This window comes from Chrysochloris asiatica, unplaced genomic scaffold, assembly GCF_000296735.1.
Source record: "Chrysochloris asiatica unplaced genomic scaffold, ChrAsi1.0 scaffold00306, whole genome shotgun sequence".
Classification (NCBI taxonomy): domain Eukaryota; kingdom Metazoa; phylum Chordata; class Mammalia; order Afrosoricida; family Chrysochloridae; genus Chrysochloris; species Chrysochloris asiatica.
In genome coordinates this window covers 653,320-678,451 of record NW_006408824.1, presented here as the reverse complement: position 1 = coordinate 678,451, position 25,132 = coordinate 653,320, and the positions used below count along the sequence as shown (strand labels likewise).

General features: G+C 48.1%; 1 protein-coding gene across 2 annotated transcripts in view; it reads right to left on the bottom strand.

Moving 5' to 3' along the window:
* BCR (breakpoint cluster region) overlaps positions 1-20,219 on the bottom strand; it is a 135,190-nt gene extending 114,971 nt beyond the window's left edge. For both annotated transcript variants that reach the window (XM_006874921.1, XM_006874922.1), the window contains exon 1: positions 18,989-20,219. In XM_006874921.1, the coding sequence (XP_006874983.1) occupies positions 18,989-20,219 (1,231 nt within the window). The remainder of the gene's footprint in view (positions 1-18,988) is intronic.
* Between the last annotated feature and the right edge of the window lie 4,913 nt (positions 20,220-25,132).

The following is a 25,132-nucleotide window of genomic DNA, read 5'->3' as shown; positions in this document are numbered from 1 at the left end:
TATATATATATATATATATATATATATATATATACACACACACACATACATACATATATACATACACATACATACATGGTGCTTCAAAAAGTCTGTGGAAGAATTCCATTATCTTTTTTTTTTTTTTAATGTTTTATTGTGAATTATAAATAGTTTACATGGGAGAACATTAGTTTTACATTCATTCCATCGTATATCATTTCATTGTCATGGTTACAATCCCCTCCATGCATCATCAACCAACCAAAGGGTATATACCCTGCAAGCCTGCCCCCTACACCACCACCACCCCCCGCCCCAGTCTTCAGCACACAGTAGCTCTCCCTCTCTGGATCTTAAGTCCCCAGCTGCTCCATCGCTCCACGTCATCGTCTCTGCCTCCCTGCCTCCCTCTCAGGCATCACTGCTTCTCTGGGTAGGGTCCCGCTCTTGGCTTTTCTCCGTTGATGGTCCTAGGGACCTCCATTCCTAAACTGGAAAGTTAATCACTCCCTTCCTTGCTATAAAACGTCTATCTTTATATTTCCAACTCTCACAATCAGTCCTGATTACAATTATTCACTATTGTATCACAAGAGACCCATCTGCATTTCATTTCATCAGCTCCGCCTAGACAGACTGGATAGTAACTCACTGGAGATTCTGCTTTCCTCCAGGCCCCCTGGCTCTAGGTTCCCTCTTGAAAGCTTGTAAGCCAGTCACTTCTTGCCTTTGTAGCTTCCCTCCCCCCGTCCATTTTGGGTTGCCAATGTCCAAGTTGCCCATCCCTGTCTACTCTGTGTGTGGAGGGGGTGGGGATGATTCTTGCTGTAATGATTTGTTCCCTCTTTTGAGCTACTGCATCCATAGGTGTAGGTCAAGTTCATCACATTGTATCAGATTACTCTTTCTTTCCTATTCTTTCTTCTTCTGGTTAAGCTCTGATCATCCAGTCATTGAAGTCACGTCAAGTGGGTATTATCTGCAAGTGTGGGTGTTCTTGTGCATATGCCGTCTCTTTTTATCAGCTGAAAGCTTCACTCTCCACATTCATTGTAGGGCTTAGCTCGCCACTTCATTGCTGTTTTTCCCTCACTTCCCCTTATCAGTGACGAGCATGGTCACCAATCAGAGCGTGTATTCCCATTGAGTCTTATTCTTGGAAGAGGGTTTGCACTGAGGGGACCAGACCACTGGGCAAGCAACTTGTTTGTTTTTGTAGTAACAGTCCATCTGCCTCTATTGTTTTGTATTTTTCCTGTAGATCTTTCTTTCAAGAAGTATCTTCTGTTCTTCTAGCCGCTCCACGCTGGTCTGCTCGTTCCATTATCTTTTAATTCCATTTTCCCCACGAACTTTTTAAGCCCTCCCTGTACAAACACTTACATGAGTACACAAAAAGGCTTCAAAAAGTTCATGGAAAAATGGAATTGAAAGATAATGGAATTTTCCCATGAACTTTTCGAAGCCTCCTAGTACGTATATTCCATTCTTTTCTACACGGGGTCACCCTGAGTTGGAGCCAACTCCACAGCAATTACCACAAAATATCATTATATACAGTAAAAAAAAAAAAAAGGAGAGCATCTTTAACATTGAACAAAAATTTGTCTCCTCGAAGCTTCTAGTCACTAACAACAGACCTATTCCACCTATTCCCCTCTTCTGCACATCAGCTTTTCAAACCTAGTGGTTACTGCTGATAGAGTCCCAGGCTCCTCATCCCTGGCTACACAGTAAAACCACCTGTGAAGTTTTCTAGAAAACCCAGTCTCACTGGGAGGAAGAGTGCCTGCAGCTGTGCCATGAATTCTGTGGGAGGGGCGGCCTCCAGGAGCCAGGACTTGGGGCCCTCAGCCCTGCAGCTGCCAGGACCTCAATTTTGACACTGACCCAAGTGAACTAGACACAGATGGGAACACAGCCCTGTGCAGAGCAGCCAGCTATGTCACTCCCAGAGTCCCGACCTACAGAAACTGTGACAATGAGAGAAAACATGAGCAGACTCAGGAATCACACTCTGCAGAGGCGGGCCAGCTGCGTGTGCGTATAGGCATGTGTGCATGCACGTGTAAGTGTACAGGTCAAATCATATGTGCATGCACACTGTGTGTGCAAGCATATGTGCAGGCGTGTGTGTGCACACTGTGTATGTAAGCTTGTGTGCGTGTGTGACTTCTCTGTAACAGAGGTGATCTACATGGCAGCCAGAGTGGAGACCCACCACTTCATTTCTGCCAGGTCAAAAGCACCCCTCTCCTGACCCTTCGCCATAGATAGCGCAGAGCCTGCACAGGTTTCAGCAGCAGGAAGCAGAGAAAGACCACAGTATACCAGGACCAGTACACAGAGCCTCCAGGAGCACAGCCAAGCTCTGGACTTCTGGTGACCTGTCATGGGGTGTTGGTCAAGGTGAGAAGCCAGTCCTTGCAAGGAGCCACAGCCCAGCCCACCCTGAGAACGCAACCAGATGCTGTGGTTTCTGAGTACATGAGACCCTTTCCAGCCTCTGAGCTCTTGCCCACTGGAGTCTTGACTGCTTGGGACACCTGCCCTCTTTCCTCAAACAGCCAGATGTATGAGGCTCCTTCAGGGATACCACTGGTACCGCACCTGCAAGCTGAGCTTTGTCTGCCAGGTGTTGCAAGCTCCTGGCAGCCTAGCTACGGGTGAGTCTTTCTGGCTCAGGATAAGTCTGTATATTTCCTCGTCTCTGTGACGAGGAGAGACCCCCATAGTGAACACCCCCATAGTGAACACCCTGCTAGATAACAGACCAGCGGTTTCCTGTCAACTCTACCTCCTATGAAACATTGAAACTAGAACTCTGGTCCATTGCTGGTGGCAATGTAAAACAGGGCAGCCACCGTTTCCTCAAACGGCTGAACAAAGAACTACCACGTGACCCAGCAATTCCAATTCTAGGTCTGTACCCAGAAGTGAAGGTAGGAATGCAAACACGGGGTCCTGGGACTTACAGGAGGATGGGGAGGCAGGTACAGTACCAACAGCTCACCCCACAAGACACTGGGTGGGCCTATAAAACTCTGGATGAGTCCAAATGAGGCCTGGGAACAGTCTCTAATCACTTCCCAGTGCCCTTCCTGAAACTTCAGGGCACTTAGCTACAGGATCCCAATTGCTTCTTCATGGGGGCACCAAGGGAGACTTTCAGTCAAGGATTCTTGGGACTCCTGCCCAGCCATTGCCCAGAACAGGAAAGGCCAGGGGAGATCACAGCCTTTCAGTCCCTGAATGGAAGACTGGACAGATGTGTAGAGATGCCATCGGTGCTGGGAGCTGAGGAACATGCTCAGCCGCTCAGGTCCACTGCCCTGGCCCCTGGCAAATCCACAGTGGCCATGAGTGCTCTCCCAGAAGCCAAGATGAGGCGAGGAGGATCTATCAGTCCACCAAGGACCTCCTCCTAATCCACAAAGGCAGGTCTGACCAGTCTGCTCTAGGGGTCAAGGGCACCAGCCAATAACAGAGGGGACCACCTGCTTACAAAGAAATTCTGCAGTGTGACTAATTCAGCAGAAGGCAGGGTTGAGCTCAACATTCACTGTAGACTGTTCACAGTAGCTAAGAAGTGCCAAGAACCTAAATATCCATCCACAGGTAAAAGGACCAACAAAATGCGGTCCATACATACAACAGAATACTCCTCAGCCAAACAAGAGAAACCAAATTCTGAAGTTCCCACAATGGGGATGGATTTGAAAACGTAGGCTGAGAAAGATCAGCCAGTTGCAAGAGGAAAAACAGAGTGTGATCCTATGAAGTAGACAAATACACAGAGCCCAAAGAAGCCCTGGTAAGTGAAAGGTCAGCAGTTTGAAGCCACCAGCCACTCCATGGGAGAAAGATAAGGCAGCCTGCTTCTGCTAAGGTTGACAGTCTGGAAAACCCTAGGGAGCAACTCTCCTCTGTCCTGTAGGGTCACTCAAGTCAACATCGACTCAACGGCAGTGGGTTTTTGGGTTATTAATGGTTATCAGGGGAGAGAAGGAAGGGAAGGAGGAATCATTCCTTGGGGAGTAGGAGGACACTGATTTCTGTGAATGGTGATGGAAGAATTTGGAACTAGATAGAGGTGAGGGTGGCACAGCATGCTGGGAGTGAACAATGTCACTGAGCTGTACTTGTAAAAATAGCAGAGTTGGAAAATGCTTTGTTATATATATTTGACCACATACACATAGGAAAGGAGTACTGACTCACACTACAACATGGATGACTCTGGAATCACTCTGCTCTGGGAAAAACGCCAGATACAAAAAGCCACAGAATATATGAGGGGCTTCAAAATTTTTCATGGAAAAACAGAATGAGTTAGAGGGTTGTTGTTGCTGTGAACTGACGTCGAGTCGGTTCCGACCCATAGCAACCCTGTATAGGGTTTCCAATGAGCAGCTGGTGAGCTTGAACCTTGCAGTTCAAATGGCTTTGCAGTCTGATGCATTAACCCACAGCACCACACCAGGGCTAAAGAGTAGACAGACACATGTTAACACGGGTGACAAGACAGGCAATATACACGAAGAGTGAAAGGAAAAACGATGGTAGCAGGAAACACAGTGAAGAATGCAATAGTTGAGTGAATCAAGGTAAATGCTGCTAGCTGTTGGTGCATGGAGGGGATTGCAACCATGTAATGAAGCAAAGTATATGATTTGTTGAATGCAAAACTGATGATCTGCTCTGTAAACCTTCACTTAATTCATAAAAAGTTGGGGGAAAAAAAAAAAAAAAAGAGAGAATGGAATTTTTCCTTGAACTTTTTGAAGTCCCCTCGTACAGGCAAAGTCTAGAAGAGACGAACCAAGAGACAGGGAATAGATTAGTGACTGTCAGGGCTAAGGAGCTGGGGGAGGCTGGGAGGCAGAGGGTGGAGGGTAAAAGCTATGGGTTTCCCCTTTGGGAAGTGATAAAAATGTTCTAACGTACTAACACTGACTGTGGTGACGGATGCACCTGGACCGCTGAATACAACAAATGCCGTCAAACTAAACTTCATAAATGGGTGAGTTGGATGGTTTATGAAGTTATGTCTCAATAAAGCCGTTCAACTCCAGCACTCTCCACAAAGGCAATACCCTGTTTAGGAGGAGAGAGAACCTTCATCCCAGAACCTTTCCTGGAGGCATCTCAGCATAAGCCTATTTCTGGAGCTGGGGTCTATCACAGTCCTTCAACAGGGGCGTCAGGCATAGATGGGGGCAACAATAGTAGTGGTCACCATGGGCCAGTAACAGAAAGACCCCCTGGCCCTAAGAGATGCTCAGCGATCCCAAAGTGTCCACAAAGCTCCACAGGAATGTTGTTTGATTCTTTTTTCAACTGTTTATTGGTGAAAAAATATGTATATATACCAGGCAGCTTCAAAAAGTTCCTGGAAAAATGAAAATTAAAATACAATGGAATCTTTATACAAAATTCTTGAAGCCCTCCTAAAAAGTAAGGAAGACCAAAGAAAATAACTGATGTCTTTCAATGATGGTGCTGGGAAAGAATATTAAACAATATTGAACAAAATGTCTTAGATGAAGTACAGCCAGAATGCTCCTTAGAAGCATGGATGGTGAGGCTTCATCTGTCCTGTTTTGGACAAGGTATCAGAAGCAACCAGTCCCTGGAGAAGGACATCATGCTTGGCAAAGTAGAGGCTGCAGCAATGGGTTCAAATGTGGCAAGAATTGTGAAGCTGGTACAGGACTCAGCAGTTTGAGGTTAGTTTGAGTTTGAAGCAACTTGCAGGCCCCTAACAACAGTAACATACCATGCTGCAATTTAACAGTTTTCACATAGACATTGTAGTAGCATACATGGCACTAATCATGCATGCAACTCTATCTGTTCCATGGCCTCAGGGTACCTGGCTAAGGCTAGCCCTCTTGTACCCATCTTCTCTTGTGCTGCACAAATGGTGAAGCCTCCAGTTGGATTTGAAAACCCCTGGAATATTCAGCCAGGACTGGATTTTCAGGGCTTCTCTACTCTCTCCTTTCATAACAAATATGAAGGTTTGTGGTTTGTACTTCCTTTGTTCAAGCCCCATAACCACAAAAACTTGAGCGAAGTGGTTTTCACCTTCCCTCTGCCAACTTGGGGTGTGGTGAGGAGACCATGAGAAAAATCAACCTGTTTCTCTCTTCCCCCGGTTCCTGGCTCCCAAGCCCCCACCTCCCAAAGTCACAAGTCCACCAAATCACAAAATAGGCAGTGGGCTTGAATTGACATTTTCCCAAATATACAAGTGGGCAATGAGCACGTGAGAAGTTACCCAGCATTATTTGTCATTAAAAAAGCAAAAGCAAACCCACTATAGTCTAGTTGATGACGACTCACTGAAATCTTACAGGACAGAGCAGACATGCTCCACAGTGTTCCCAAGGCTGTAAATCAGTATTGGGTAAGGCAGCCTCATCTTTCTCCCAGGCAGCAGCTGGTGTGTTTCAACTGCTGATTTTGTGGTTAGCAGCTCAGTTCGAATGCAAATCCAAATCACAGTGAGATCCCACTATACACCGAGGAAGATAGCTAAGATCAAAAGGTGGGCAATACAAGTGTTGGTCAGGAGAAACTGGAACACTTCTGCATTGCTGGTGGGATTGATAAAATGGTGCACCGCGATGGGAAAGAGTTCAGTGATTCCTCAAAAAGTTGAACATAAAATGACCACTGTGACTGCTATTATCATCAAATGCCTTCGAGTCTCTTCTGGCTCATTGTTGTTGTTTAGTGCTGTCACCCATAGAGACCCTGTGTAGGGTTTATGGGGAACAGCTGGTGGATTTGAATCACTGACCTGTGGTTCAAGCTGACCTTACGGTCCAGCGCATTATCCTGCAGCACTACAGTGACCCTATATAGGGTTTCTGAGGAGCAACTGGTGAGTTTGAACTACAAACCTTGTGGTTCAAACCGACCTTGCGGTCCAGTGCTTTAACCAACAGCACACCAGGACTTCAAAATCACCATGTTGTTGTTATTAAGAGTCGTTGAGTCGGTTTTGACCCATAGCAACCCTGTACAGGGTTTCTGGGGAGCAGCTGGTAAACTTGAACCACTGGCCTTGTGGTTCAAGCGATTTTGCAGTCCAGAGCATTAACTCACAGCACATCAGGACTCCATAAAATTACCATGTTATTGTTGTTGTTAAGTGCTGTCGAGTCAATTCCGACCCATAGCGACCCTGTATAGGGTTTCCAAGGAGCAGATGGTGAGTTTGAACCACTGACTTTGCAGTTCAAACAACTTTGCGGTCTGACGCATTAGCCCACAGTGCCATAGGACCTAACAATTCCACTGCTAGGTACACACCCTAGAGACCTGGCCACCAGTGTTCCCTATAGCACTGTTGAGTCAAGCTCACGTTGTCTGCCAACAGATGATGGATTAGCACAGTGTAGTCTGTCTGCACAGTGGGACTGTCACTCAGCCATAAAGAGAAGCAAAACTCTGATCCATGCTGAGTGAAATAAGTCTGACACAAAATGACACAGTATGATACCACTTATATGAAATGCCCATATAAGGCAAATGCATAGAGACAGAAAGTAGATTCCAAAAACCCACTGCCACTGAGTCAATTCCAACAGACAGTGACCCTATAGGACAGATTAGAACTGTCCCTTAGGGTTTCCGAGGCTGACAATCCTTACATGAGCAGACTACCTTCATCTTCTCCTGTGGAGCAGCTGGTGGGTTTGAAGCACTGACCTTGACGTTAATAGCCCAATGTTTAACCCACTGTGCCACCAGGACTCCTTGAAAGCAGTCTGTGGTTACTATTTTGGGGTGCTTTGAAGATGGAGAGTTATAGCTTAATGGGTGCAGTGCTTCTGTGTGGGGTGACAAAAATGTTTTGGAAGCAAATACTGGTGTTGGTTACGCAACATGGTGAGTGTGAATAATGTCACTGGACAGTCCACTGAAAAAATGATTAAAATGGCAACTTTATTGTTAAAGACCAGGGGGCTTCAAAAAGCTTATGGTAAAATTCCATTATCTTGTAATTCCATTTTTCCATGAACCTTCTGAAGCCCATTCCTATATTTCGCCATTGTTGTTGTTGTTAAGTGCCGTTGAGTCGATTCTGACCCAAAGCAACCCTGTATAGGGTTTCCAAGGAGCAGCTGGTGAGCCTGAACCACCAACCTTGTAGTTCAAACAACTCTGCAGTCTGACTTATTAGCCCACAACGCCACACCAGGACTCCATATTTCACTATAATTATATATATATATATAAAAGTCTCAAGCTCAGGGACACTGCCAGTCCATCCACCTCTATGTCCCCTGAGGAGGGCAAAGGCCATCCCAACACACAGGGTGGCTGTAGCCCAGCAGGGGCCTGACACAGGTCTGGTAGACTCCAGTGTGTGGTCCAAGGACCCTGGCCCCATGTGTCTTCAGGCCAGTTGCCGATGAGGCCACTGGCTTTCTTGTGTGGGCAACACAGAAGCACACATTTTGTATTTGTGACATGTAAGAACCACCCAGGGAAGCATATCACGACAAGAAGGAGCGAATGTTGGTTAGAAGACCTCGGTGGTCCCTGGTCTCCTTGGCGTGAGATGTACAGGAGATGACTATCCCCTGCTGATCGCCCTCCCTGTCTCTGCATGTAGAACTAAGCGGGCTTCTGCCCCCTCTCCACCCAGCTCCCACCAATTTCCCCCCAAAAGTGGGCTTGGAACAAGTGGTCTTCTACCTTCCACAGATTATCAGCATGTCTTATCTTACCCCATAAACCACATGACACATGAAGAAACTAAAACAGCCAATGGTTTCATTCTCTTTGAATCCACAGTCAATGCCCATGGAAACAGCAGTCTAGAAATTAAATGATATACTTGGCAAAGCAGTTGCACAAAAGACCTCTTTATTGAAAGTGTTTAAAAATAAGGATGCCACTTTGGGGACTAAGGTGTGTCTGATTGAAGCCATGTCTTTTAAATCCCCTCATATGCATTCAAAAGCTAGATGAAGAAACACAGAATTGGTGCATACAAATTGTGGTGTTGATGATGAACGCTGAGTATATTGTGGACTGCCGGAAGAATCAACTAGTCTGGCTTAGAGAAGTACAACCAGACGGCTCCTTAGAAGTGAGGAAGGTGAGGCTTGGTTTACTCTGAAAATGTTATAGGGAAAAACCAGTCTCTGATAAAGTACAGGTCAATGTAAACTAGGAAAATCTTTAGCAGTCAATATGAAGGTGGCCCAGGGCTGAGCAATGTTTCCTTGTGACCCTTAAGATTGTCTGCATGAATCAGAGCTGACTCAATGGCGACCAGCAACAACATGCCAAATATGTTGCCTACCGCACTAGCACACCAGTTTACACCAACAATCTGAGCACAGGAGAGGGTTGGGCCCTCACAGTGAAGCAAGCCTTTCCCTAAGTGGCACTTGAGTGGATGAGCCCTCAGCTGCTCCGTGCCCGCTCTGCCTGGGTGGCTCTGGCTATGACTGGTGCAGCCAGCCTCTCCTTATGCCAGGGTCCCTTCAGCCCTTGGTGTCTGGGCCTTCTCAGTGCTCTATGGTCCCCCACCTTGCCCTCTAGGCCACACATCTGAGCATATAATTATCATATCAACACAGGCTCCCAGCATCCTTCTGCCTCTTCCCTCTACCCACACTGGAACCACCCACCCTCTGGCTGCTGGGTAGACTAGCAGTGACCCTCCAATGGGTTATCTCTTCACACATCGCCTGCTGGAAGGAGGGTCCTCTGCAAAACTGCTCAAGCATTAGGGCATCTCTCTCTCCAGGGGCTTTGCAATCAAATCAGGGAAGCATTGCCCCAATCTCTCAGCCCAGGTTGGTGACGACATGATTTCCATGTAGCTGTCTCCCCATCAGACTGAAAACACCTGCTGCTGAGGACTGCTGGTGGTTCTCAGCACATGACCTCTGGGGCAGCCCTCTGGGTCCCCCTCTCACACCATCCACGCAGCTGCAGAGCCTGTGTATCTTCTCACACCCCCTCAGTCCGAGTCATATAATTATCATAATCTTCCTCCACCACTTCACAAGGAGGTTTCCAGGGCAAACATGAGGGCCAGCATTAAAGTGAAAAGTCATCTTTACTACACACAGGGTGGCGCCATCTTCCACCCTCGGCCTCAGGTAATCACGTCTGGAACAGCCAGTCATCACTCCTTCGGGCATCTGCCAAATGCCCTGTCCACTGTCATTCTGCAAGGTCACAGCAGAAAAGGCCAGAACCCAAAAGGGCTCATTAGCAGGCCCCCATCTGAAAATTCAGGGAGAGTCACATCACAGCATGGAAGGAAGACTAATAAACAGCTAGATAACCTCCAAAGCCTGCAAAGCTGAGGACCCGTAGCGGTGGTGGTGTTGCTATGGGTGGCCGTCAAGTCAGTCCCCGACTCATTCTGACCTCATACACAACAGATCCAATGCTGTCCAGTCCTGGGCTATTCCCATGGTCATTGTGAATCAGACCATTGTAAGATCCATAGGGTTTCTATCAGCTGATTTTGGGAAGCGGCTCTCCAGACCTTTCCTCCTAGTCTGTCTTAGTCTGGAAACTCTGAGGAATGCTCTTCAGCTTCATAGCAACACACGAGCCCCCAGTGGCAGGTGAGTGGTGGCTGTGTAGGCAATTCATTGGCTGGGACTCAAACCCAGGCCTCCTGCATTGAAGGCAAGTATGCTACCACTGTGCCACCATTGTCTCCAGAAAACCTACTGCCCATTATTTTTAAAAACTCATGATTGCTAAGTCAGTTCTGACTCAACGACCCTAGAGGACAGAGTGGAACTGTTTCAGAGGGCTTCTGAGGATGTAAATCTTTAAGGGAATAGACAGCCCCATCTTGCTCCCTTGGAGTACCTGGTGTCGTCAAACTACTGATCTTTCGATGAGCAACCCAAAACTTAACCCACTGGGCCACCAAGGAAAAGTAGGTTTAAATCAAGATAAAGAAGAGCACGAAAAATATATTAGTAATAACTTAAGGGAAAAGTTAAAAGAACCAAAGATGGAAAGGGCTTGGAAAAGGCCCATCTGAAACATGACTCTGTAAGTAAGGAGAGAGCTGTGGAGCCCCTCACATAGGAACACACTCCTCAGCAACATCTGGCTACCCCCAATGACACTTCACTCCAATTTTTTCTACACCCACCTGGGCAGGCCAATACAGGCACCATCTCTCCCTGCCACAGTGGCCCTTGCCTTGGTGCCCACCGAAGGACTCATAGGCTTACTCCAAAAACAGTGTGTGTGAACTCCAAAGAGCCACTGCCCAACAGGTGTTTTCCAAAAGAGAACAGCCCAATTAGGAATCAGAGATGGGGAGTTAAGGTTCAGAACATGCTCTAAGTTAACTTCAGAATCCTATGTGAGCCTTCAACAAATAAATGGTGAACAAACTGTGGTCTAAATGTACAAAAGAGTCCTATGCAGCCACAGAGAGAAATGAAGTCCCAATGTATGCCAAGACGCAAAAGAGCTTAGAAAGCATCATGCTGAGTGAACTAAGTCAGATACCAAAGAACAAATACTGTATCTCTCACTTACATGAAATAAGCAAAGTACACCGAAACCCTGTGGCTATCAGAGGGGACAGAAGGGGAAATTCTGCTTCTAGGCATTGAGTTTATGGTAAGGGTGGTGGAATGAGTTGGAAATGAAGAGAGATGGCTATGAACGATGAAGAATGTAATCAATAGTACGTTATTTGTTGTTGTTGTTATATGCCATTGAGTTGTTTCCAACCCATAGAGATTCCTGTATAGGGTTTCTAAGGAGTGACTGGTGAGCTTGAACCAACGACCTTGCGGCTCAAACCGACTTTGCAGTTCAGCGCATTAACCCCCAGTACCACACAATTGTTTTATGTTTTGTTGTGTATATTCTCACCACAATAAAAAAATTAATTCATTAAAAACAAAACCTATTTGAACCACAGCAGTTATATTCCAACCAGATTCAAAAGCTCCCACTAGATTCAAAGTTAATTTAGGCACCACCCAGTACCTTGATTCTAAAAATGAACTCAGACCCAAACTCAGACCTACAGTTTGACTCCACCAATGATCTGTCAGTCTGTCTTACTGTGGGGGTATGCGTGTTAATGTGATGCTGGAAGCTACGCCCCGGTATCTCCAATAGCAGCTGTAAGGTCCTTGGTAAACAGGTTTCAGCAAGCTTCCAATCTACAGCAGACTAGGAAGGACTAGTAATCTACTTTACACAGTGGCCACAACAATAGAGACAAACATACCAAGCCTCTGAAGAGGCAGCAGGATCAGGCAATGTTTCATTCTGTGGAACATGGGGTTACTATGGGTCCAAGTCAACGCAACAGTAGCTAACTACAACAACATGGACGAGCTTTCAGAACATACTGAACAAAGTCAGCCAGTCACAAAATGATAAACATAGGATCCCACTGACATGAAATAAGTCATATCAGAATAAGCAAGTATACAGAGAGCAAAGTTTATTAGTGGCTAATAGGGGTAGGTGGGAGGTAGATACATAGACAAAGCTTGGGGGCACCGAGTTTCTACTCACGGTGGTGGAATTATCTGTTAAAGGATAGGGATAAAGGCTATGCAACATGACAGACGTAATCGATGTCACTGAACAGTACATGTAAAAACTGATCAACTTGCAAATGTTTTTACATATATTTGTGTTGTTAGATGCTGTCGAATCACTTCTGACTCACAGCAACCCCATGCATGACAGAATGAAACATTGCCTAGTCCTGCACTATCCTCACCATTGTTGCTATATTTGAGCCCACAGGTGCAGCCACTGTTATCAACCCATCTTGTTGAGGATCTTCTTTTGCGATGACCCTCTCCTTTACCAAGCTGGGATCAACTTGACAGCAGTGAGCTTGGGTATTTGGTTTGGTTTTTCTTTTTCCAAGGCAGCCACCTCTCCCCATTCAATCCCTTGAGGATATTCATTGAGCATCTATATTTACCCTGGTGTGGTGCTGTAAGATAAACACTGGACTGCTAAAGACAAGATTAGCAGTTCAAACCTACTCACTGCTCCTCAGAATCCCATACAGGGTCACTATGAGTTGTAGCCAACTCAACGGCACACAACATATTTATAGTGGCGCCAACAGTTTGTTGTTTTTTATCAAACATGATGTCAAATTAGAGTACCTTCCAACCTGAGGGGCCCATCTTCTGGCACTGTAATAGACAGTGTTCCACTGCTCTTCATATGGTTTTCAGTGGCTAATTATTGCTTCTTTTAGTCTGTGTTAAGTCTGGAAGCTCTGCTGAAACCTGTCCACCATAGGTGACCGTGCTGGTACTGGAAATGCCAGTGGTATAGACAAATACGACACTGTAGGATAAGCACTGGACCATGAGGTTGGTTTGAACCACAAAGTTGCCAGTTCAAGCTCACCAGCCACTCCTCGGAAACCATACACTATGAGTTAGAACCAACTTGATGGATTTAACAACAATGATGACAAGACAAATATAGAGTTCTCATGTGGCACTGTAGAATAAGCACTGGACTGCTAATCGTAAGGTCAGTGGTTCAAACCCACCAGCTACTCATTAGAAACCCTATAAGGGGTGCTATAAGTCAGAACTAACTTGACAGTACTTAACAACAGCTACAATAAAATATATATACTTTTTAATTCCTCAGCTCTAAAGTAGGAAAGGAGTCCTGGTGTGGTGCTGTGGGTTAATGCGCCAGACTGCAAAGCCATTTGAACTGCAAGGTTGGCGGTTCAAGCTCACCAGCTGCTCCTTGGAAACCCTATACAAGGTCGCTATGGGTCGGAACAGACTCAACGGCACTTCACAACAACAACAACAACAAAGGAGGAAAGGAGTCCTGGTGTGGCACTATAGGATAAGCACTGGACCACAAGGTTGGTTTAAACCACAAGGTCAGTGGTTCAAACTCATTAGCTGCTCCTTGGAAATCCTGTATAGGGTCATTATGAGTCAGAACTTAATAACCACCACAAAAAGGAAAAACAAAAAACCCTACTTGCTATCAAGTAGATTCCAATTCATAGAGACCCTAGAGAATAGAACTACCACAGAGAGGAACTGCTCCATAGTGTTTCAGAGGCTATAAACCATTACGGAAGCAGAGTGCCTCATATTTCTTCCTTGGAGCCATTAGAGGGTTTCAATTGTCTACCCAGCAGTGAGCAGCACAGCACCTAACCTCTGCACCATCAGGCTCCTTTTTAAAGGAAGAAAGGACCTTGGTTTTCTGTCTTCTTTCTCATAGAAGGGCTCGAAGCCCGCTCTGAACAGAAAGTTAAAATGCCTGGTCTGAACTGGAAGGAGACAGGTGCCATAGCCAATATGGCTTTCCCCAGTGTCTAGCACACTTCCCAGCTGCCACCCCGAGCCCAGCAGCTGTGCAAAGAAAGAAGGGATCTTCTAGTATGTAGAAGGCATGGAGCCAGGCTCCAAGGGAGACCCAGAAACGAGCCAGCAATCTCTGCCTCACTAAAGCACACAGACTGGAGTCACAGAGGGTGGCTGCCGGGGGGCCACAAGACTGCTTCCTTCCACTGTTCCTGGCTGACAGAAATAGTGAACATGCTCAGCTGCCAATCAAAAGGCTGCAGGTTCCGATCCACCCAGAGGAGCCTCTGAAGAATAGTCGGGCAATCTGCTTCTCAAAAAATCAGCCACTAAAAACCATGTTCTACTTGAACATATATGGGGGCACTGTGGTCAGAGCTGGTTCAATAGCAATGGGTCTTTTTTGGCTCCTCAAGGTCCTCCTTACCTTCTGTCACTGACTCCTGCTGAAGGACCTAGGCACTGCTCAGATGCTGCCAATTCCAGAAACTTCCCTGAACACATAAAGGATGAGGCACGCTCTCCATTAACTTCTAAACTCCCAGGTGGTGAGGGCCACACCCTTCCACTGTGCAAAGGCAAAGGGCTGGCACACAGTAGGGGCCCACAGTTGTCTGTTATATGCCCGCAGGGGGGCTTTGAGTGTGAGGAGCTGGGGGATCCCTGGACTAAGCCAAAATGTGGGTAGAACATGCCCACAGGGCTACCACATTCTGGAAGGAATAGGCTCTGCTTTAACACAAAAACCCCTAACTCCAACTCGGTCACTTCCTGGCTATATCCTCCCCATCGGGGTGGTGAGAACCAGGGGGCTCTTCTGGTAGTGTAGTGGTTACGAATTGGGCTGCTAATCTCAAGGGCAGCAGTTTGAAACTACCAGCAGTTCCATGGGAGAAAGATGAGGTTTTCTGCTCCCGTAAAGATTTACAGCCTTGCAAGCCCTATACAGGGTCACATGAGTCAGAACCGACGCCACAGCACAGAACAACTAACCACCACACACCAAAAAGAAAACAACAACAAAAACAGTTGCCATGAGTCAACCCCAACTCAGGGTAATGCCATGTATGGCAGAGGAGAACTGTGCTCCACAGGGTTTATAACAGCTGGCTTTTCAGGAGACAGCCAGGCCTTTCTTTCAAGGTACCTCTGGGTGAACTCAGTACTTCCAACCTTTCGGATAATAGCAGAGCATGTTGACATTTGCACCACCTGGAGAATCCACCCTTAACACCAGGAACCCGCAACTCAGAAACACAAGCCTGGTCATCTAAACAGGCTCAGAAGTTATTTGATCTGGGCTACCATCTGCTGAGGACTTCTGGTGTGGCACTGTAGGATAAGCACAGGACTACAAGGTCGTTTTGAACCACAAGGTCGGTAGTTCAAACTCACCAGTCACTCCTTGGAAACCCTATACAGAGCCGTTATGAGTTGGAACTGACTTAATGGCACTTAACAACAACAACCATCTGCTGTGAAACACTAGGGTGGTTTCCCCTTCCTGCTGTCCTTGGGTCCACAATCAAAGCTCATGGATGCAGCAGGCAAGAAATCAATCAACATATTATGTTGGGCAAATGTGCTGCAAAAGACCACTTTAAAATGTTAAGAACAAAGATGTCACTTTGTGGACTACCGTGCACCTCACCCAAACCACAGTATGTTTAACCATCTCACATGAATGTGAAAGCTAGACAGTAAATAAAGAAAATCAAGGAAGAAATGAGGCCTTTGAATTATGGTGTTGGCAAAGAAAACCAACTAAACCACGGGCTGCCAGAAGAACAAACAAGTCTTATTCTGGAAGTACAGCAAGGATGGCAAGACTTTGTTCATGTACAAGCCATTAGATTAGGTGGGACCAGTCTGTGGAGAAGGATATCCGGCTTGGGAAAGTAGAGGGTGTACAAAGAAAAGGAAGGCCCCTAGTGAGATGGATTAACATAGTGGTTGCAACCATGGGCTCAAATATAGCAACAACTGTGAGGCTGATACAGGACTGGGCAGTGTTTCATTCTGTTGTACATGGGGTTGCTATCAGTTGGCACCGACTTGAGGGCACCTCACAACAAGCTCTCCCCGAAATAGTGGCTCTACTCAAGGTTTCTCTTCAGATAGCAGCAAGTTCCAGAGCCATCTAAAGAATATCGGTCAACAAGTAAGCAGACAGCTACCTGACCAGTAATACAGAGCCCGAGCCCACTGTCAAGAGGAGACAATAAGCTGACAGCAGAGCTGAAAGGCCCCGAGAGTTAAAACTGCTGAGATTCTAGAACTCCTAATAGGACCGGGAATATGGGATCTTAAGTACATTCAGAGAAGGATCCAGATAAGTCCGACAAGATGGGCCAGCGTTGTAAGAGTCACACCTGGCCCACTTACGGGATGTATACTATGAAATTGGTGTGGAACCTAAGAATGGCAGGTGAGAGGTTCCCAGAGAACAGGCTGCACAGGGGTAGCGCCTACAGGGACACCCGCTGAACCCATTCTACCCAATGAGGCCTGGAGTGCTGAAAAATCAGAATCCCCTTCCCAGCCAGAGAACATCATTACAGATGGTACTTCACCATGGACACCTTTCATTTCCTTCTTTATCAGTAATGTTTTCCTGCACCATGGTGCTGGGGAACAGTTCGAAATGACTTGCTCAGCCAAAAGCTGGCAGGACAGAGCTAATGCCTGGTAACTCCAGAGGCAGAGCCGGGCACTCTTCCAGACCCCAAATAAGCTGATGTGCCTGTAAGTAGCTTCTAAATCCTATAGCCTGCAGCCCCCTCCCCCGCTCCAGTCACACAAGGGAATTAGGGAACTCCAGTGGGCCAGGCCACAGGTCCGTGAGACAACACACCCGCCAACCCCAGCTGCCAGTGGAGGTTCAGCAGCTCCAGGTCCCCAAAACAAACAGGATAGAGTAATGATCCCAGAAAAACGGCCAGCCAAAAATAGCCTAGCTGGTTTCAAGAGGATTCTGGTAACCCAAGCATATCCAATTCTATCAGCAGAAAAAGAAAAATCAATGGAGCAGAGAACTGGAACTGCTCAGCAAAGCCAGGTTTCAGGAGTGCCAACAGCTCAAACAACCCCCGAGCCCAGCCCACGGACCCCACTCTCAGCCACCTACTCTGGGCCCTAACCCCAATCTGGGCCTGGATCTCGAAATCAGGTCCCCCAAATGCCTCATGGGGATATTTTCACCCCGCACAAGTGTTACATAGCTGGCTCCTGAAGGTCAAACGATTGACTGGGGAGTAAGATACAAAAGACACTGGTGGTGGCAACGATGGAGAAGGATGAGGAGAAAGAACAGCTCTGGATAAAATCTCCACCCCTCCCCCATGGCTGCCAGTGGCCCATTGAGTCAGGCCTGCCTGTTTGTTACCTTACTTCCTTCTAATTCATACCTTCACCTGCTCTGACTTGTACCTGCTGGGCCAGAGAATCCCGGATGCCCTGAACGTGTCATACAATCCCTCCAGTTCAGAAACAAGGAGCTCAGGTGATGCACTGGGTTAAGTGTTGAGCTGCTAACCACAAGGTCAGCAGTTCAATTTCACCAGCCACTCACCTAGTAAAACATGAGACAGTCTGCTTCCATAAAAATTTAGTCTTGGATCCCCAAAGGAATAATTCTACTCTGTCCTATAATGTGGCTATGAGTCAGAATCGACTTGATGGCAGTAGGTAATACAGGAATGGGGTGAGAGGGCAGGGGGAATATCCTGGGCAAAGATCAGTGACCATGGAGATGACCCAAGCTCCACACCATCCTTAAAGCTTTCAGAGATCAGAGGCACACAGGTGGGCTTCGATCTAGAACTCAAGAAGCACTCTCTCCTCTTAGTTCCACTCCAGAAATGAAGCATTTGCATTCAGGAGGGGATGGGAAATGAGCCCATATGAGTCCTTCCTGTTCACAACCTAAGTTAACTTAACGCTTGGCCATGGGCAACGAGTGGGTTACTCATAAGTGTCCACAAGGATCTCAATGGCTAGTTTTTCAGAAGTAGATCACAGGCCTTTCTTCTGACACCTCCAGGCAGACTGACCCTTCCAGCCTTTTGATTAGTAATTGAGTGCTTAACAGTGTGTGCCACCCCAAAACCGTAAACCTATCCAGTTGATTACAACAACACAGCCAACTCCGTGTTACAGAGCAGAACTGTGCTCCATTGGGTTTTCAATGGCAGATCACAAGGTCTTTCTTCAGAGGTGTTGCTGGGTAGGTTTGAATCGCCCACCTTCAGATTACAGTCAAGCACTTAAGCATGATCACCACCAGGGGATCTTCCATCCACAACCAAACCAAAACCCACTGCAGTTGAGTCAACTCACAGCAACCCTTTAGGTCAGAATAGAACTGCCCCATAGTGTTTCCAAAGCTGTAATTCTTTACCAGATCAGACTGCCTCCTACTTCTCTCTGAGCGGCTGGTGAGTTCGAACTACTGCGCAATGCTGAACACACTATGCCACCTGGGCTCCTTCCATCCACAAGATTACTTGAAAAATCAAGTTCACAGGTGTCCACCGATGGATTCCTCCTCACTTTTCCTCTTTTATTCCCTTCTCCAGCCTATAGCAGGCTACCGAGCAGGTTGCCAATGTATGTGCATAAAGAACGTGTGCCCATCCAAGGTGGCATCGGGTACCTACCTGGCTCTCCTTGCAAGCTGTCCCCATCGCTAGGCCAGATCTGCCCGGTCTTGCGGACACCCACGATGGTGGCCTCTGCCACCACAACCTGGCCCTGCCGGTGACGCTTCTGGCAATGCGGAGTGGGGGGGCTGCTGCTCTCAAAGGACTGTTGAGAGTTCTGTGAGGGCGACCGGCTCTTGTCGCGGAACAGGCGGTAGGTTGTGGGGCTAGGGGACACACGGCTGGACTGGCCCGAGGAGAAATCTTCCTCGCTGGAGGTGAGATTCTCATTGGAGCTGCAGTCTGGAGTGTACCCTCCACAGCTGTCCTCGAAACTGCGGGGGGAGTAGGACCTGCGCGGCCAGGTGAGGCGCTTCTCCGGCTCTGAGGCGCTCTGGCTGCGCAGGAGCGGGCCCTTGCCTTCGCCCTCGCCCATAAGGCCCCCGACATAGACACTCTGATAGGGCTGGTACTCCAGGGGCGGCCAGGGGGCCCTGCCACCGCCACCGTTGGCCTGGATCAGATTGTCCTTCAGGAAGCGCGGGTTCAGCTCGGCGTCCTCGTAGTCACCATCCAGGGCACAGCCGCTCTCCGAGGCCCGCCCGCGGTGCGGTGCCCTGGACGCGTCGCCGCCCCCCACGCCGGCCTTTTTGCGTTCCAGTTGCATGGCCTGACTGCCCAGGGCGCTGATGCGTTCAGACACCTCCTTGTCGTTGACCTTCACTAGACCGCGTTCGTGGTGGAACTCGACGTTCACATAAAAGGGCTTTTCGCCGTCGCTCCCCGCCACCGGCCCGGGGCCCTGGCGAACCCTCTCGAAGTTGGAGCGCAGCGCCGCCACACTGGGGGGCGGTGCGCGGTCCTCCGGCGCCGGCCTGCGCACCGCTGAGGGCCTGGCCTTGCCCGGGGAGCCCTCGCCGTCGGGCCGCGGCTCGGGCTCGTCGGTTTCGGCGTCTTGGGGCACCGGGCGCGGGGCGCGGGGCTCAGCGGCGCCGTCCGGGGGCTGCGCAGCGCGCCGAAAGCCCCAGCGTTGGCGGTCGTAGCTTTTCTTCTCCTTAGCCAGCAGCGTCTGCAGGTAAATCATGCGGAAGCGCTCCTGGTTCACCTCCTGCTCCAGGCGCCGGATGGAGGCCTTGCAACGCTCCAGCTCCCGCTCGATGTCGCCCACCGTGCGCAGCTCCATGCGCGGTGGCGCTGAGTCAGGGAACTGCGCGCGCCACGCCTCGGCGAAGCCCACCGGGTCCACCATGTCGCGGTGCGGCCCGGCCCGGCCGGAGCGCGTGGACTCACGCGGCCCGGCCCGACCCGGGGCGCACAGCGGCCCCCATGACCGCGCGGCGGCGGGGGAACAATGCGGCGCCCCGGCAGCAGGTGAGCAGCACAGCGCGGCGCGGGGCGGAGCCGGCCGCGCTATTGTGTGCGCTCCTCTCGGCCCGCTAGCCCATGCTGCCGCCGCCGAGCCCGGCCCGCGCCCCGCCCGCACCCGGCGCCGCAGGAAGGGGAGGGCCGGGGGCGGCAGCGGCGGCGGGCGGGCCTCTTAAAGGGGCCGCGCCGAGCTCCGGGGGTCGCAGGCCTGTCTTTCTGCGCGCCCCTTTCTGCATCCCTCTGCGCTGGGGAAACGGAGGCACGACCGCTGACAACCCGGCCCTGATCCCCCCTTTTCAAAGTACAGCTGACCGGGTCAGGCGCTGGGAGTGGGGGCGGGGGCCAGGCTCTCTGCAGGCCCCTCTCTCTTTAAAGGGGGAGGGGAGATTGGCCAGTTTGGTTGTTGAGGCCCCACCGCAACCAACCTGGTGGATCTCCCCTCTCCCTTTAAAAAGTACAGCTGAACTATCTACAATAGCCAAAAGATGGAGACAGCCTAAGTGTCCATCAATTGAAGAATGGCTAAACAAACTGTGGTATATACACCCAATGGAATATTATGCTATCTTGAAGAACAACAAGGAAGCTGCAAGCCACCACATAACATGGATGAACCCTGAGGACATTATGCTGAGAGAAATTAGTCACAAAAGGAGAAATACTGCATAGACCATTATTGTAAAAGAGTAGGAAAAAGAACCCACACTAAAAGGGGGAAAAATTATATATATATATTTGCTGATCACCAGGATGTAAGGGATGAGAGGAGGGGAGGGAGGGATGGAGGGGAAGATAGAGCACAGGGTAAGGAATAGACACAGAATAGCTTGGTTTGGGGGGGGCAATACACAAGAAGGGGGAGAGGAATGATGGAAGAACAAGGCTAATGGAAGAACAGTTAGGCAGGTTTGCATGGTCTAAGTGGAACAGAGGTAAATGATGTATGCACAACCTTGGAACAACAGGGCTCAGCATACAGGAATTGAGGCATGTTTTGAAGGGGTAAAAGAGGGGAATGATGTTAAGATGTTTGGCTGTCTTTTGAATCTTGGTTTCCCTTGCCTACCATTTTGTAAAATAGACACTTGGGGGAAGGGGGGGAGAAAGGAATAGCCAGAATCCTTACTGCAGAAAGCTTATAAGTCCATCTTCAGCCTATAACTGATTGGAATACCTTAAAGGGGGCTAGAAGTTGCCCAGTGAAAGAGGCTTCCTGTGGAGCCTTTACATTGCACAAGACCATAGGTGGAATCCAGAACCCCATCCAGAACTGACTGAGGTAGGAAATTTCCACTGGAAAGGATGAGCAGACCAGCCTGGAGTGGCTTGAAGAACCATAGATATTTTGTGAAAGAAAGACTGGCGGGAAAAATCTGAAACCAACAAAGGCAGTCTGATTGATTACTACAAGAACAAGTAAGCTGTTCACCCAGGAGCCATCAGGGCAAGTGGTCGGGACCCCTCAGAGCAAACCCCCTTCCAAGACTGAGACTCAAGGAGAATCCATGAGCAGGCATGTGGTCTGGCTGGTGACCACGTTGGTCACCAATAAGGGGAAGAGAGGGAAAAAACAGCAATGAATTTGTGAGCTAAGCCCGACCACATTCAATAGACCCCTGTGAACCTGGGTGAAGACCTGAATGGCCAACAGTATGGCAAGCCCGGGGATTCTTGGGCACAGAGGCAGTGACATGGCCACAGAGGACTAGGGCGAAGAGTGAAGGGACCAGCTGATATGAAGTGAGGGGCTATGCACAAGAACACCAATGCATGCAGATAGTACCCTCTTGACCTGGCATTGATGGCTAGATGATCAGAACTCGACTAGAAAAAGAAAGAAGAGGGGAAAAAAAAAGAGAGTAACCTGCTACAGTGTGATGAACTTTACCTATACTTATGGATGTAGTAGCTCAAAAAAGGGAACAAATTTTTACAGTGAGGATCACTCCCACCCCCTCGGTACATAGGGTTGACAGCAATGGGCAAGTTAGACATTGGCTACCCAAAATGGGCGGGGGGAGGGGGGGCGGGCGGCTATAAAGGCTTACAAACTTTCTAGAGGGAGCCTAGTTCCAGACTGGGCGGGGGAAAGTAGAATCACCACTGAATGATTTCCAATCCATTGGGACCGGGCTGGCAAAAGGAAATGGGATAAGACTCTTGTAGTACAATAGTGAATAATTGCCATCCGGTCTGACTGTGAGGTTAGGAAATATAAAGGTAGATGTTTTTTGACAAAAGGAGGAGAGTGCTTGATTTTGCAGCTCAGGAGAGGAGGTCCCTGGGTCCATCAAGTGAGAATTGATGGAGAGTGGGTCCCTACCCAGAGAGGCAGTGATGCCAGGGATGGAGACAGAGACAATGATGTAGACAGATGGAATGGATGGGGACACTGGACTCAGGGAGGGAGAAGGGCTGTATGCTGGCGGCCAGGGAGTGGGCCTGTGTGGTGTACCCTTTGGTTATTTGATGATGCATAGAGGGGATTGTAATCATTACAATGAGACGAAATAAGATAGGATGAGTGTAAAGCTGATGTTCTCCCATGTAAGCCTCACAATTTAAAAAGAAAAAAGAAAAAAGTACAGCTGAATTGGCTGGTCAGAGGTAGGCTCCAGGGCGGAGGGACCCCTGATCCTTCTGTACCCCACTCCCACCCCAGCCCAAACGCATACATCTGTCTTGGGACACCAACCCAGAGAAAGGTTGGACCCCACTGTCCCAGGGTTGGGGGTTAAGAAGAGTGATGAAGCCACAGCTCCCTGGCACACTTGATGGTAAAAAGGCATTCCTGGCCCAACTCATTCAATACCCACACCCCGTGCTTGGGCTCTCCTGGGCTGCATAGAGCAGTTAAATTATTTAATTTGGGGTGTGTGTGTGAGATGGAGGGTGCTCAGGGGAATAGGAAATCCTTCACGGTGGCCCATGCAGGGCTGAGCGGAACACAGGACAGAGTCACATAGGAGTGAAGCAAAAATTCCCACACTACCCTGCTCCAAACCAAACCAAATCCACTGCCGAGTAGTGCTTTGGAGGCTGTAAATCTTTACTGGAGCAGACAACTCATCTTTCTCAGCAGAGCTGCTGGTAGGTTTGAACCACCAAACTTGCAGTTAGCAACTCAACACCTAGCCCACAGCGCCACCAGGCTGCTGGGTGAGTAGAAAAGGAATGGGCTCGACAGCCTCCTAGCAGGTCTTGCACTGGCCTGGCTCTCCCTGATGGTCTTGATTTCCTGGGCATTGTAATGAGAGCAAGAATTGTTAAGTACCGTTGAGTGTTTTCAGACTCATAATGACCCAGTATAGGGTTTCCAAGGAGCAACTGGTGAGTTTGAATCTCTGACCTGTGGTTCAAAACGAACTTGCGGTCCTGCACTTACCCTACAGTGCCCCACCCATGCCTCCAATGGATGTGTTACTGCCCTCTCAAAGTTCTCACTAGGGTTGGTGTCACGCCCCACCCTCATGGACCTCCTCCTATTGTAGAATATAAAGAATTCTTGTTGTTTTTGTTAAGTGTCGTTGAGTCCATTCTGATCCATAGTGATCCTGTATAGGGTTTCCAAGGAGCAGCTGGTGAGCTTGAACCACCAACCTTGTAGTTCAAACAACTTTGCAGTCATCATGACTCATTAGCCCATGCTACCACACCAGGACTCCTTAGTCAATGTTTATTATCAATTATAACCATAGTATAATATATGAAAAGGAGCTCTGGTAGCATAGTGGTTATGAATCGGGCTGCGAACCGCAAGGTCAGCAGTTCGAAACTACAAGCTGCCCCACAGGAGAAAGATAAGGCTTTCTGCTCCCGTAAAGATTTACAGCTTCAGAAACCCTGTACAGAGTCGCTATGGGTTGGAACTGACTCGACGGCACGTAACAACAACAACATGAAATAGCTGTAAGTTGCTTAAACATAATTATTTCTTAGATTATATGAATATTAACAAAATTGTTTTGTAAAATCTTTCTACATTGAATTACAACATTTTTAGTAACTCAGCAAAGGGCTTTAAAAATATATATTGTCTCCTTTTCCATTAGTGGTGCAATGATTAAGCATGAGACTACTAACTGAAAGGTCTATAGCTCGCTCGAACCCACCAGCTGCTCTGGAGGAGAAAGATGAGGCAGTCTGCTTCTATAAAGATTTATATCCTCGCAAATGCTTAGAGCAGTTCTACTCTATACTATAGGGTTGCTGTGAGTCAGAATTGATTTGATGACAAGTGAGTTTGGGTTTTCCTTTAATTACTACTTCATTGTCAATAAAGTTATTAATGTAGTCTCACAAATACTAATGACCATAATATTATAGTTAAACACTAGAAAATTTAACAAAAACTCAATGACTCTTGAACCACAAGTTTTGCGGTTCAAACCCAGCAGCTGTTCCTTGGACACCCTACGAGTTGGAACTGACTTGACAGCATTTTGCAACAAAAATGAAAACACTGGCAACAGCAGTATGTGCTTGTTGCATGATTGTAAATGTCACTGTAATTGGGTAACAGTGACAACTCTGACCAGGGCGCATTAGAAGGCTTCAAAAAGTAAATGAGCATAAAATTTTAGCATTGCAGGCATATTGAAATGTGTAAGCTGGACTTGACCTTTTCCTTCTTTCTTCTCTTCTTAATGACTTTTTGCTTTCCTCCTGTATGATGTTCTGATGTCATCCCATAACTCTTCTGGTCTTCGGTCTTTAATGTTTAATGTATCAAATCTGTTCTTCAGATGATCTCTAAATTCAGGTGGGATATATTCAAGGTCATATTTTGGCTCTCAT